Source organism: Callithrix jacchus, chromosome 17 (genome assembly GCF_049354715.1).
Source record: "Callithrix jacchus isolate 240 chromosome 17, calJac240_pri, whole genome shotgun sequence".
NCBI classification, from domain to species: Eukaryota; Metazoa; Chordata; class Mammalia; order Primates; family Cebidae; genus Callithrix; species Callithrix jacchus.
In genome coordinates, this window is record NC_133518.1 from 29,116,636 (window position 1) to 29,128,793 (window position 12,158).

The 12,158-nt window shown below is 39.8% G+C and overlaps 1 protein-coding gene and 1 long non-coding RNA gene across 3 annotated transcripts in view; one reads left to right on the plus strand and one right to left on the minus strand.

Moving 5' to 3' along the window:
• Window positions 1-1,905, plus strand: part of LOC103788758 (uncharacterized) — a 55,747-nt gene extending 53,842 nt beyond the window's left edge. The window contains exon 7 of the long non-coding RNA XR_008477453.2: window positions 163-1,905. This is a non-coding gene — a long non-coding RNA (uncharacterized LOC103788758). The remainder of the gene's footprint in view (window positions 1-162) is intronic.
• Window positions 1-12,158, minus strand: part of KCNAB1 (potassium voltage-gated channel subfamily A regulatory beta subunit 1) — a 389,333-nt gene that overhangs the window by 97,079 nt on the left and 280,096 nt on the right. For both annotated transcript variants that reach the window (XM_035278146.3, XM_035278147.3), the window contains exon 2: window positions 7,224-7,267. In XM_035278146.3, coding sequence (XP_035134037.1) covers window positions 7,224-7,267 — 44 coding nt within the window. The remainder of the gene's footprint in view (window positions 1-7,223; window positions 7,268-12,158) is intronic.

The following is a 12,158-nucleotide window of genomic DNA, read 5'->3' on the forward strand; positions in this document are numbered from 1 at the left end:
AGGGCAATCGGCTTTACTCCGTCTATAGGTTCAAATGTTGATCTCATTCCAAAATACCCTCATAGGAGTACCCAGAATAAAGTTTGACTAAATATCTGGACATTCCATGGTTCAGTCAAGTTGACACATCGAGTTAACCATGATGTACCTTTTTTCTTGCAGGCGACTTTCCTGCTAGGAAGCATGCCAATTCCACAGTGAATGTTGCAAGGTAAAGTCAGCCCTTTCAAGGACACACAGACAACAGAGGAACTGGACGCTGTGGTGTGTTACCTCCCATGGGATGAATTGAACTGGCCTACTGCTCCTAATGTGAGACTTTCTAGGGCAACTCAGTGTGGGCAGATGCCTGTTTTCAACTGTAGAAGCAAGAGCCCTGACGAAACAGCTCTGGGCCTAAACCCAGCCTAGACCCCATGTCACCTGTGTATGTGGTACATTCCCTGGGCTCCAACCCTCTTTTAGGACAATCCCTGTTGCTGGGCCTCTCTCTGTCTCCACTCCCTGCTCCATACTACTGCCTCTTCATTGATACGCCACTGGAGGAAGCCAAAGAACTGGGCTGGACCTCAGCAATTCATGATTTCTGACTTCAGCTGGATCTTTGCAATTACTCAGTGGACCTTTTGTCATTTCTTAGCAATTGATCATCTATCCATTCATTCATTCAAACATATTTTTGAATACCTACTACTAGCCAGATACTGTGATCTGCTAAAGGTGCAATCAGAGTGTAAAAAATAGGGAGTATACAATCAGGCAGGCTCCATGAGGCAGATGTCCTAAACCTGTACAAACACCTCAGTCCTTTGTATTTCCAGGTGCTTTCAATGACAATCATAGGTTCACAACTGTAAGAAGTTCCTGGGTCTGTATTTCCAGCCTAGAGATCTCCACTCAGTTCCCCTTGTTCTCTAGATGTCTAAAGTTGAGAGGTCACAGGATCTGTAGTCACTATTCCCCAACAGTACTGTCTGCCTTCACAACTCCCTTCTGTGTCTCCTGTCTCTGAGATTTCAGCTCATCCACCCCATGCCTTATCCAGGAGTCTGGGCATCCTCCTCCACTCTGGAAGACCTCCTATTCTGCATCCAGAGATCACCAGTTCTGTTTATTCCTCCTCCTAATCACTTCCTTCCTCTACATCTTTCATACCACTGCCTTATCATCAATTCCTAATTTCCCAGTCTCCAGCCTCAACCATGTTCCCTCTATTATAGTCTTCACATTGCTTCTAATAACTTTGATCATGTCCTATTCCTGACGCAAGGTTTTCAATGGCTTATCACAAGCTTGAGCAAGGTTTTGATAACTGTTTTTGAGCACAGGATGAAGTTTTTTCCAAAGTACTAAAAAGAAATGAATTATCAAACGATGAAACGACATAGAAACTTAAATGCATATTACTAGCTGAAATAAGCCAATTTGAATAGGCTACATACTATACGATTCAATTATATGACATTCTGGAAAAGGCAAAACTATGCAGACAGAAAAAGATAGTAATTTCCAGGAGGTAGAGGAGAGGGAGGGAAGAACAGGCAGGGCATAGAGGATTTTTAGAGCAGTGAAACTATTCTGTATGATACTATAGTGGTAGATACAAGTCATTATACATTTGTCGAAACCAACAGTTGTGAACACTAAACTATGAACTTTCAGTGATAATGTTGTGGCACTGTAGGTTCATCATTGGTAACAAATGTGCCACTCTGGTGAAGGATGCTGATAATGAGGGAGGTTATGCATGTGTGGGGATAGGGGTGTATGGGAACTCCTTGTACTCTTTGCTCAGTTTTGTTGTGAACCTAAAACTGCACTAAAACATAGTCTATTTTAAAAATAATAATAATAATAGTATGAAGAATAAATAAATGGAGTTCTTTGATGGAAGCTGTGGCAGATGGAAAGAAGAGGATGGAGAGAGATGGAGCCTTTGTTCCTCCTTAACCCCCAAGTGTTTGTTGAGACCTGGGACCTTCAGATTTAAAGGAATTCCAGAGATATAGAGGACAAAAACCAAATGGCTTAGCAAGGCAAACAAGGGTTCTTATAATCAGGCCTGGCTTTCTTTCCAAGCTCATTTCTTGCTGTTTGTTCCCCAATACCTTGTACTCACAATATTCTATACATGTGATTCGTTTCCCCAAGTACCTCACCTTGGTGGTGTCTCCTTTTGGAGTTGCCATTGCTTGCATTGCTTCCTGTCTTAAAACTCTTGCCTTCCCCATCCACTTGACTTCTCCCTTCAAGTGTCAAGCCAACTGGCAGCCCCTGTTCCCCCATCAAGCTATCCCAAATCTGAGACTTTCTACATGGTTCACTTGTCCTGTACTCTCCAATATGGCACCTGTCAGATATATTATCAGTTTGTTTTTGCAAGCCTAACTCCCACTGCACTGTGAGAAACTTGAGGGCAGAGTCCATGCTCTTGTCCTCGTATTTCCTGTAACCAAAATGCCTGGTGTCATAAACATTTGCTTAAGAATGAATAAATGAATGAGTGAATTGATGTAAATTCCACTATGTTTCTCTCATAAGACAGTTCAGATTGGGGTGAGTTTGGTCACTCTGACTTCAGGTCTTCACAATAATGGGCAGTATATTTACAGAACAGGCCAGCCACAGCAGCCCACAGGTAGGATTGTCCACATAATATTAATGCTTTTTCCTATTTCTCTCCTTGGCAGAGCTGTGTTCCTTCAGATGTACCATCAGTTCACTCTCAAGTTACTTCACCTTTCTACTCCCATTTACACATGCTCTTAGTTCACCAAAAGGAAAATTGGCAGGGCAAGGAATTTCCAGCTGCTCCTTCTCTGGTAGAGAAGAAAGTCAGAATTGTTTCCTTTAACTATGACTTTTAGAGTACTTCAAGAAAAAACATCTGCAGCCTTTTGATTTTCTGGCAGTTTTACTACATAATTTCTAAAGCCTCAGTTGAACATAGGTCGTGACTGAGCTGACATCCCAAGCCTACAGCAGTAAACCCAGTTCCATTTGGATTTGACAGCTGGTGTCTGCAGAGCCTGATAAATGATCTAAGGCTGGTGTTTTATTTCTTTCTATGAATTTCTGGTCTCCTCTGGCTTATAGAAGCAGCTCAGAAAAGTTCTCAAAGAGAGCTTATTCAAGCTGTCAAGCTTTGTTACCTGTTTTGAATGAAGCCAGTCAGCCCCATGAACTTTCTTGTTTCCTCTTATTTTTCATTCAGTGTCTTATCACAAGCGTTCAGGCTCTTGAAAAAACCTGAAGCTCAAATCAGAACTTGCTGCTCCTGAATCAAGCCTGTTTCAAAGTTCACTAAAATGCCTGCAGCTCATATACACTGCAGTTTAAAAAAAAATCAACTAAAACTGGAGACTGACCTGTGGAGACTGGCATGACATGGACACCTGAATGTGTTATTGTCTTGAGGGTTTTCAGTTGAGTGTTTTGTGTACTTACTGACTAAATTATTTTCCACCATAGATCCAAATGTGTAAATGGTTGGTCAATGATTTTTCACTCAGAGGGAAATTTATCGCACTAAATGCCCACAGGAGAAAGCAGGAAAGATCTAAAATTGACATCCTAACATCACAATTAAAAGAATTAGAGCAGAAAGAGCAAACAAATTCAAAAGCCAGCAGAAGACAAGAAATAACTAAGATCAGAGCAGAACTGAAGGAGATGGAGATGCAAAAACCCTTCAAAGAATCAATGAATCCAGGAGCTGGCTTTTTGAAAAGATCCACGAAATAGATAGATCACTAGCCAGTCTAATAAAGAATAAAAGAGAGATGAATCAAATTGACACAATAAAAAACAATAAAGGGGATTTTACCACTGATCCCACAGAAATACAAACTACCATCAGAGAAAACTATAAACACCTCTGCACAAATAAACTAGAAAATCTAGAAGAAATGGATACATTCCTGGACACATACACACTCCCAAGACTAAACCAGGAAGAAGCTGAATCCCTGAATAGACTAATAGCAAGTTCTGAAATTGAGACAGTAATTAATAGCCTACCAACCAAAAAAAGCCCAGACAGATTCACAGCCAAATTCTACCAGACGTACAAAGAGGAGCTGGTACAATTCCTTCTGAAACTATTCCAAACAATAGAAAAAGAGGGACTCCTCCCTAACTCATTTTATAGGGTTAGCATTATCCTGATACCAAAACCTGGCAGAGACACAACGAAAAAAGAAAATTTTAGACCAATATATCTGATGAACATCAATGCGAAAATCCTCAATAAAATACTGACAAACTTAATCCAGCAGCACTTCACTACATATATATTTCTTACTTTACATTAATACCTAGTTCCTTTCAATAATGAATACTGAATAATTACTTACTGTAAAGATATTTTTTAAAAAAACTAAGGTCAGAATGTCCCTGGTAATGAATTTCCAGGGTCTTTCAAATATGAGTCAATAGTAACAATATCAGAGCCATAAATTAAGCAAATGTCAAATTACCTTAGCCTTATGGTGAACAAATACCACCTTCACCTCCCAAGTCAGATCATTAGGAAGAATCAGAAAAACTCGGTTATTGACGGCTTTCAGTATCTTTGAAATACCCTCTCACACATGCCAGCTCTGCATCTTACACATCACCAGGTTGTAGTTTCTGACCCACCCTAGTCACTCCCTCTCATTCTTTGAAACTTTTAGTTCATTTCTCACTGTCACTCTCCAATGTAAGTTTTGCTGTATGTTTAGTGATTTCAGTGACCTCAAAGATGATCTTCCCTGCACCTTCATCTTCAAGTTTCTCAACCTTCTCTCCTCCACTGATCTTGTCTTCCGTACAACCCCCACCACTCTCTCCCAAAGGACACACCATGGACTATGTCAGTAACAATAACTGAACCCCTCTATAACCCCAATTTCAAGTGTTTCCCTTTTCAGCCACTTTCTATCCTTCCAACCACTGTCTCTAATGTTTTTGCTTCAAGAATTCTTTGGTCCCTCTGGATTATATACTTTATTGATCCTATCCACTTTTCACGGTCTCTCAGCTCCCTAATTTTAGCTTGTGGCTCATTTTCCTGACTCTAGTCCTCATTTTCCTTTCTATTCAGTTTAAATGCCAACTCCACCATTAAAAGAACTGCCCTACACAAACCCTCAGCATCTTTGCCCTCTCTTTATCACCTTCTTAAAAAAAAATTCCACCTGAACTTGCACAACTGAACGTGGCTGGAAGAAAAACACATAACTATGAACAGGTCTCATTTCAAATTTAATCACACTGATATTAAGCTGGTCCTTAAGGCTGTCTGGCCACCATGTTTCCTAGCCTTGGTCAGTTCACTCTTCTGCTGTCCTGTATGTCCTCTCTCCAAACTTCTAACACCTCCTTCTTATCCTCACTAACAACTGATGACATTGCTTCTGATTTCCACTGCGAGTATAAAAGCAATAGAAGAGAACTTCAACAAGATACCTCCCCCTCCACCACCCTATCAGTCACCCTGCTAGCCTCAAAGCCCATGTACTCTGCCTTCTTTCATGTACTCACTCTTTCCTTGTGTGCATCTCATGTCCTCAAGAGATCATTCCAGATATTCTTCTCTCTCCTTCTTCTGCATCATTTTTTCTTCTCAAAAGGATTTCTCCGTAAGTGTATAAATATGTGGTCATTTCTTCCGTGAGCAAAAGCAACCTCTCTGATCCCACTTGTCTGCTCAGTGCTACTCCATTTCTCTGCTTTTCTTTATAGCAATCATCATCCAAAAGAGTAGCCTTCAGCTTCTCTCTTTCCATTCTCCCAGGGGCCCATTCCAATTATGCTGTAAACCCTGCTATTCCACCAAAACTCACCTTGTGAAAGACATTAGTGACCTCCGTGTTGCTCAATCCGATGGTCAATTATTGGCCTTTATCTTGCTTGGTGCATGAGTAGCACTTGATAGGACTGGTCACTCCCTCCTCTTCAAAATGCTCACCTGGATTCCAGGACTCCATTCTCTTCTGATTTTTCTCCTGCTTTCCTGGTTTCTTTATTTTCAGTTTTCTTTGGCTCCTCCTCAGTTTCTCAATTTCTTAATGTTGGATTTTCTAGGTCTTAGACCATGTGCCTCTGTTTTCTATACTGTCTATATGCACACCCTTGGAGCTCTCATCCAGGATCCAGGCTTAAACAGCATCTACATGTTGATGACTCCTAAGTTCATATATCGAGCTCTCCTTCCTAAAGTCTATATTCATATGTCTATTTGCATACTTGATAATTTTTATTGCAGGCCTGATCGATACCTCAAATTTTGCATGTCCCAAATCAATCTCTCAATCTCCTTCCTCCCTAAATTTCTCTCTCATTCTTCTACCTCATTTACCCGTATTTCATCCTTTCTGTTGCTCAGGCAAAAAAAGTCCTTAGAGTCAATCTTTAACTTTCTCTTTTCTGTCATCTTCCACATAGAACCCAACAGAAAAGCCTTCCAGGTTTTACCTAGAAAGCATAGCCACAATCTGACCACTTCTCACTACTTCCTCAGTTATCATCCTGGTGTAGACTTAGGTCACAGAACAGTTCTGATTTGTGTTGAATGGCCAGAATGCCCAGGCTGCCTTTTCTTGGGATGTCTGGAGGACTCAAGCCTCCCCAAATCTCACACTCAGATTCCACGATTTCAGATTCATCTTTATGCTGTTAGAATTGCCATCTCTATTTAGTCCTCTTTAAATATTGACTGGGAGGAATAACAATTTTATTTATTAATGCATATTAAGGCACATGTGTTTGTGTGTATTTCACCTTGCCCCCCAAATATTTAGGGCAGATTGTAAAAGTATATAAAATGCATAATAATATAGAAAAGTGAGGAAATTAGGCAAAGGGAAAACAAGGATAAATAGAAAAAAATCAGGCAAATTGAGGGAGTGGTGAACTGAACCTATAAAATGCATGCTGTGCTGTGTAGTCCTTCATGCTTGCTAAATGGGAGTGGCACGTGTGTCCCTTCCTCTGAGGTGTGCTTTAGCATCAGGTTGCCTTATGCTTGATGGGCCCCTATAAGGAATTGTGAACACAGTGGCTCCTTGGAAGAGCGTCTTGAGGGGAAGAGGAAGCCTTGAAGGAGAAGTGGGGAATACTGGCCAGGAAGCCTCCTCCTCATCTGAGACCAGGTCCTGGCCTGCACTACAATCACTCCCTGGTGCCCTCCCAGTTTCCCATCTTCCAGCCCACCCCCACACCACACCCTAAGTACTTACCAAGACCCAAGCAAGAAACTCTGAGTCCTGATTTTCCAAGATTCCTATAATAAAAACAAAGCAACACTTGGTCATCGTTTCCTCCAGTGAAACTGTACATACTTAAGTGGACATTGTATCTCACTTTTGGCATTATTCCTGATGAGTCATGGTAGAGACAGAGCCACAGATGCAGACATATTGTCTTGGGACGAGTCTCCCTTGTGTGACCACTCAGGCACCAGGAAGCTCAAAATCTGCTCAGTTGCAGCTCGGAACAAAATGTCCCCCACAGAATATAGCTTTTCAGTCCCAAATTGTCATCTTTATTGACTTGTTTACACAGTTATTGGCTTTATCTCTCCTTCTAGAATGTGAGTTTCTTAAGGGCAAATTTCTTTACCTTATTCACCAACCATTCATTCACTATTTACCAACAGAGCCTGACATATAGTAGACCCTTAATACATATTTCTGACTTATTGACTAACAAACTGACTTCTAAAACAGAATATTACTTCTAATGGATGTGAATTATTACAATAACAAATACAAAACTGTCTTTTAGGTTATTTTAACTATATCCTATATTTAACATTGTAATACATAAATATGTATTTAACTATATTATATATATGTGTGTGTATATATGTATATATATTTAATTCAAGATCACATAAAATTACCACAGAAACATCAGATAGTTCTTTAAAATGGTTCTTTTTTTTTCTTGACATCCTGTTTTTATCCCCAAAAGTTTAAAGAAAATAAATATATTTTTGCTTTCTAAATAAGGATAGAACTAGGAGCTCTAGTATTTATTTGGCTATAAGTCTTTGTGGAAATCCAGACTCAACCCATTTTTCTGTCTTCTGACTCGCAGATTGTCAGAGAAGAAAACAAATTCTCAGAGACAGGATGCTTCATAGCATTAGTGTAAGGGTGAGAAGTGAGCAGGTGAAGCTGAGATAACTGTAATGTTATAGAAAAGTGCATCCCTTATTCTCTGACAAGAGGCTCTCATAAAAGTACAATTTCCCCTTTTGCTTCCACACCAAAGGAAACAACACAAATTAAACTTCCAAATCAGTGCCACAGCTCAACTATCCCAGGTTCTTCCTTAATTTGTCATCAGTTTTGATTTCTTTAGACTTAGCAATTAGTGCTCTCATGTTTGCATCGCATGTTTTCCCTCTGTTTATTAACGTTGTCTGTAAAATGCCACCCAAGCAACACATTTAATTGCACAGCATAGTAAAAATTCATCAAAATGCAGAGTTGAAAGACCTGGGCTTTTGACCCCTTGTCACAGCTAGTTGGGTGAACTTGTGGAAATTGCTCCCTTTTGTTCTGGGGTTCAGTCTCTTCATTCAGAAGATGAAGTGTTGAAGTCTATGCCATTTGCCTAGCATCACTGTCTGTAGGGCCAGAACGTGAGAATGTGTGCTAAAGTGTTACACTGTAAACAAATGCAGGGCATAGTGATTTCTGGTTCTTTCTGACTCCTACCCTCCAACAGACAGGGTGCTAAATTTTCCCATATGAACTGGATATGTCCAACTGTTGTATAAAGATGTATTTGGAAAATATTTGGAATCACAAAATAGAATAAAAATAATTGGACAGCTCCAGTGAGAATAATTTGTATAAGAAATTGTTCATTCAGTAATTTTTCAGAAATCAATAGATGTACAGCCAGAAGACCTGTCTGGTAGTCCAAAAGTCTACTGATTTTAAATGGTAGGAATCTAGAGCAAATGCTATATTGTGGGGAGAATTTTTTTTTTAAAGTCATGGAGATACAGAGAAGAACAAGGCATGGTCCTCTACCCTCAAGGAGCCTAGAGTCCAGTGAGGGACACAGAAGAACAAACATGTTATTCTGGTAACATGGGATACGTCCTCCCATGGAGATCTTTGGGAGCACATGAGGTGGGGGCTTCCTCAGGCTTATATCTGCATAATTTTGTGGTTATCATGGAGAAAAGGATCTAGATAAGGGTTTTCATGTATTTTTAGTATCTTTCGGTGACTGAAAACAGTAGGGAGAAGTGACTTGCAGAAACCTCTGCAGAGCAAGACAGTTCTAAGGCTACGTCTTCATAATTCAGAGACTTTTCTAACTCAAATAAGGCAAAGTTATATCACTGGGAACTTAGGAACATCTCAGCACCCAAAATGGGGGTACTTGTCCTATTTTCCTTATGGCAGCAACTTAAGATAATGATCACTCTGTTATGGATTTCAAAGACCAAACTTGAGAACCGTCAGCAAAAACAAACTGCAAACTAGCAAGTAGTAATGGCCTATTTTCTTTCCACTGTTGTTTAAACACCCAAGATGGCTTTTCTGGAATGAAAGCCTTACAAGATTTTTAAATGTAAGAAAACTTCAATTATAGACTATTGCTGCTATAGTGGCGATAGGTCCTCATTTTGAGCCTTGGTATTTTTGTCTCCCTGAACTCTTTAATACCTTTAATTCTTTTTCTAAATATCTTCATTCTCTAGAGAGAACAGTTAAGAAGTTTGGGTGGTCACTTTTAAAGTGAGAGGCATTTTCTGTGCATGAGATATATCTGGGTCTATATGTACATTGCCCTAACTTTGTCCAGATGTAAGTTTCTTTGTGAGACGTGTACCACTTAAGGCACTCCCAACACAGGATGGTGCCACTAAGTTTGCAGCTGGAGAAGGTAGGAGGAACTAGCTACCTCCAATTCAGGGCATGAAATCCCAACATGATTTCTGCTATTCCAAATGGCACACCTGCATCCTCCTGTCTTTATCCATGTTCGTGCAGTACTGAGTGAAGATGTAGCTATTGTCTAGTTATTCTAAGCCACTTAACATCTGTTGTATAATAGAAGCCCAAATACTTGACACATTTGATCTAATGAGTTCAGTAGCTTGTTTGTGTGGCTTTGTGCAACAAAACAACTTTTTTTTTTTGAGACGGAGTCTTGCTCTGTCACCAAGCTGGAGTGCAGTGGTGCAATCTCGGCTCACTGCAACCTCTGCCTCCTGGGTTCAAGTGATTCTTCCGCCTCAGCCTCCCGAGTATCTAGGACCACAGGCGCATGCCACCACGCCCGGCTAATTTTTTTGTATTTTTAGTAGAGACGGTGTTTCACCGTGTTAGCCAGGATGGTCTTGATCTCTTGACCTTGTGATCCGCCCACCTCGGCCTCCCAAAGAACAAAACAACTTTATATAAGATTTTCTATTTCTTAATTCCTCAGTGGTCCCATAAGTGAGGCTACATAAAGATTCTGTAAGCACATAAAATTGCCAATTAGATTAAATTATTTTTCCATTTAATTCAAAATTGTTTCACTGCACAGGTTTAACTATTTTATCTATGTCAGATATACCAGAAACAAGTCTCACTATGCTCATTTTTAGTATCTGCTCCTGTTCAACTCAAAAGCTCCTCTTTCTCAGGTGAACCTGAACTGCTCTGCTGCTAATATTAGAAATGAATGACATCAATGTGGAGGCACAGAACACTTAGTCTTGTGAGTCAAATTTTGGAAATCATAAAGCATCAGTAAAGATTTATCTGGAAAAGGGATATAGCTTCTTGAGAGCTCAAAGGTTGTGATTCCCCTTTCTTTCTGAAGGCAGACTCTCCACTCAGTGAATACATGGCTGACCTTATTTCAGGACAATGATTTTTTCCATGGCAGAGGCACTGAATGTAATTCCCAGTCTCATTTTATGGAGCATCCACCAGGCTCTTTTTGCTTTTAAGGAAATAGTGGAGTAGTGAGAACTGAAATCAATCATCACCCAGGCCGAGTATTGTAGGCCACTCTGATGCTCACTGTTGCTTTAGAAGTCAAAGAGGCTAAAAGCCGATTAGTAACCGAAATGTGTTGTTTTAAATGGCTTGTTTCGCAATGTGTGTATCTTAGACCTTATTCACAGTTTTAAACAGCTAAGAAAAGTAGCTTGCAAAAGTATGTGCTTTGCATTTGACCAAGAAAGAAGCATATGCATGGGCAAAATCCCTGATTTAAAGGTTGCCACAACAGGGACAGCTGGAAAGCATATGCAAGACGCTCCAGCAGCTGTGTCAGACTAGCAGAAACAAGCTGGGTTTGACCTGGTTTTCATGCGGTTAGAGAATTACATCATTTGCTGTCTCACTCTATTTGAACATCTTTCTGATCCTTCTAAATCACACTAGGCCTTATCTGGAAGTTGCTAATTGAATATGAGATATCGGTTTGGGTTTTTTTTTTTTTTTTTTTTAAGAAATGCACATTTAATAATGTACACGAGCAGAAATCATGTCCATTTGCCAGCCAGCTGATTTTGATAGTTACAAGGTAACATACATTTTGACAGCCATGAAGGTGGCTACAAATAGTATTAAATAACATTTTCTTATGAGGGCACTGTTCATCACTGTTGGTCAGTAAATAATGACTCATTTGGGAATCACCAGGCACATAAATGATTTAGCCAGGCATTTTGATGACAGACATTGACGGGTAGCACCATAAAAGTTTTATTCTTACCTTTGTTTTTTAATAGTGACAAAATAGAATAGGATTCTTCCAGATTATTTAATTTAAAATTTTAGGTCATTTGTCAGTTTCAAATTCCAACTAGGTCCTTATTCATTTTCTTTGGACATGTAAAACACCTGCTGATTTGTGTCTTTCCAGAAAAGTCTAGAGGTGTGTGTGGAAAAGAGACTTTCATAATTAATTAATTAATTAGGTCAAAGGAGATGTACCAAATTTTACCTATGTGTCAGGCCTCAGACTAGGCTTTGAGCCTGGGCTGAGTGGCAGATAGTTGCTACTCTCATGGAGCTTATGTCATAGAGGGGAGAAAGATATTAAATGGATTAATTATTTGATTATAATATTAAATAAAAGGACAGTAGGCCCTAAATACAAAATTGGGACCCCGACAAAGCTGACCCAATCTGGGTAGTTAGGAA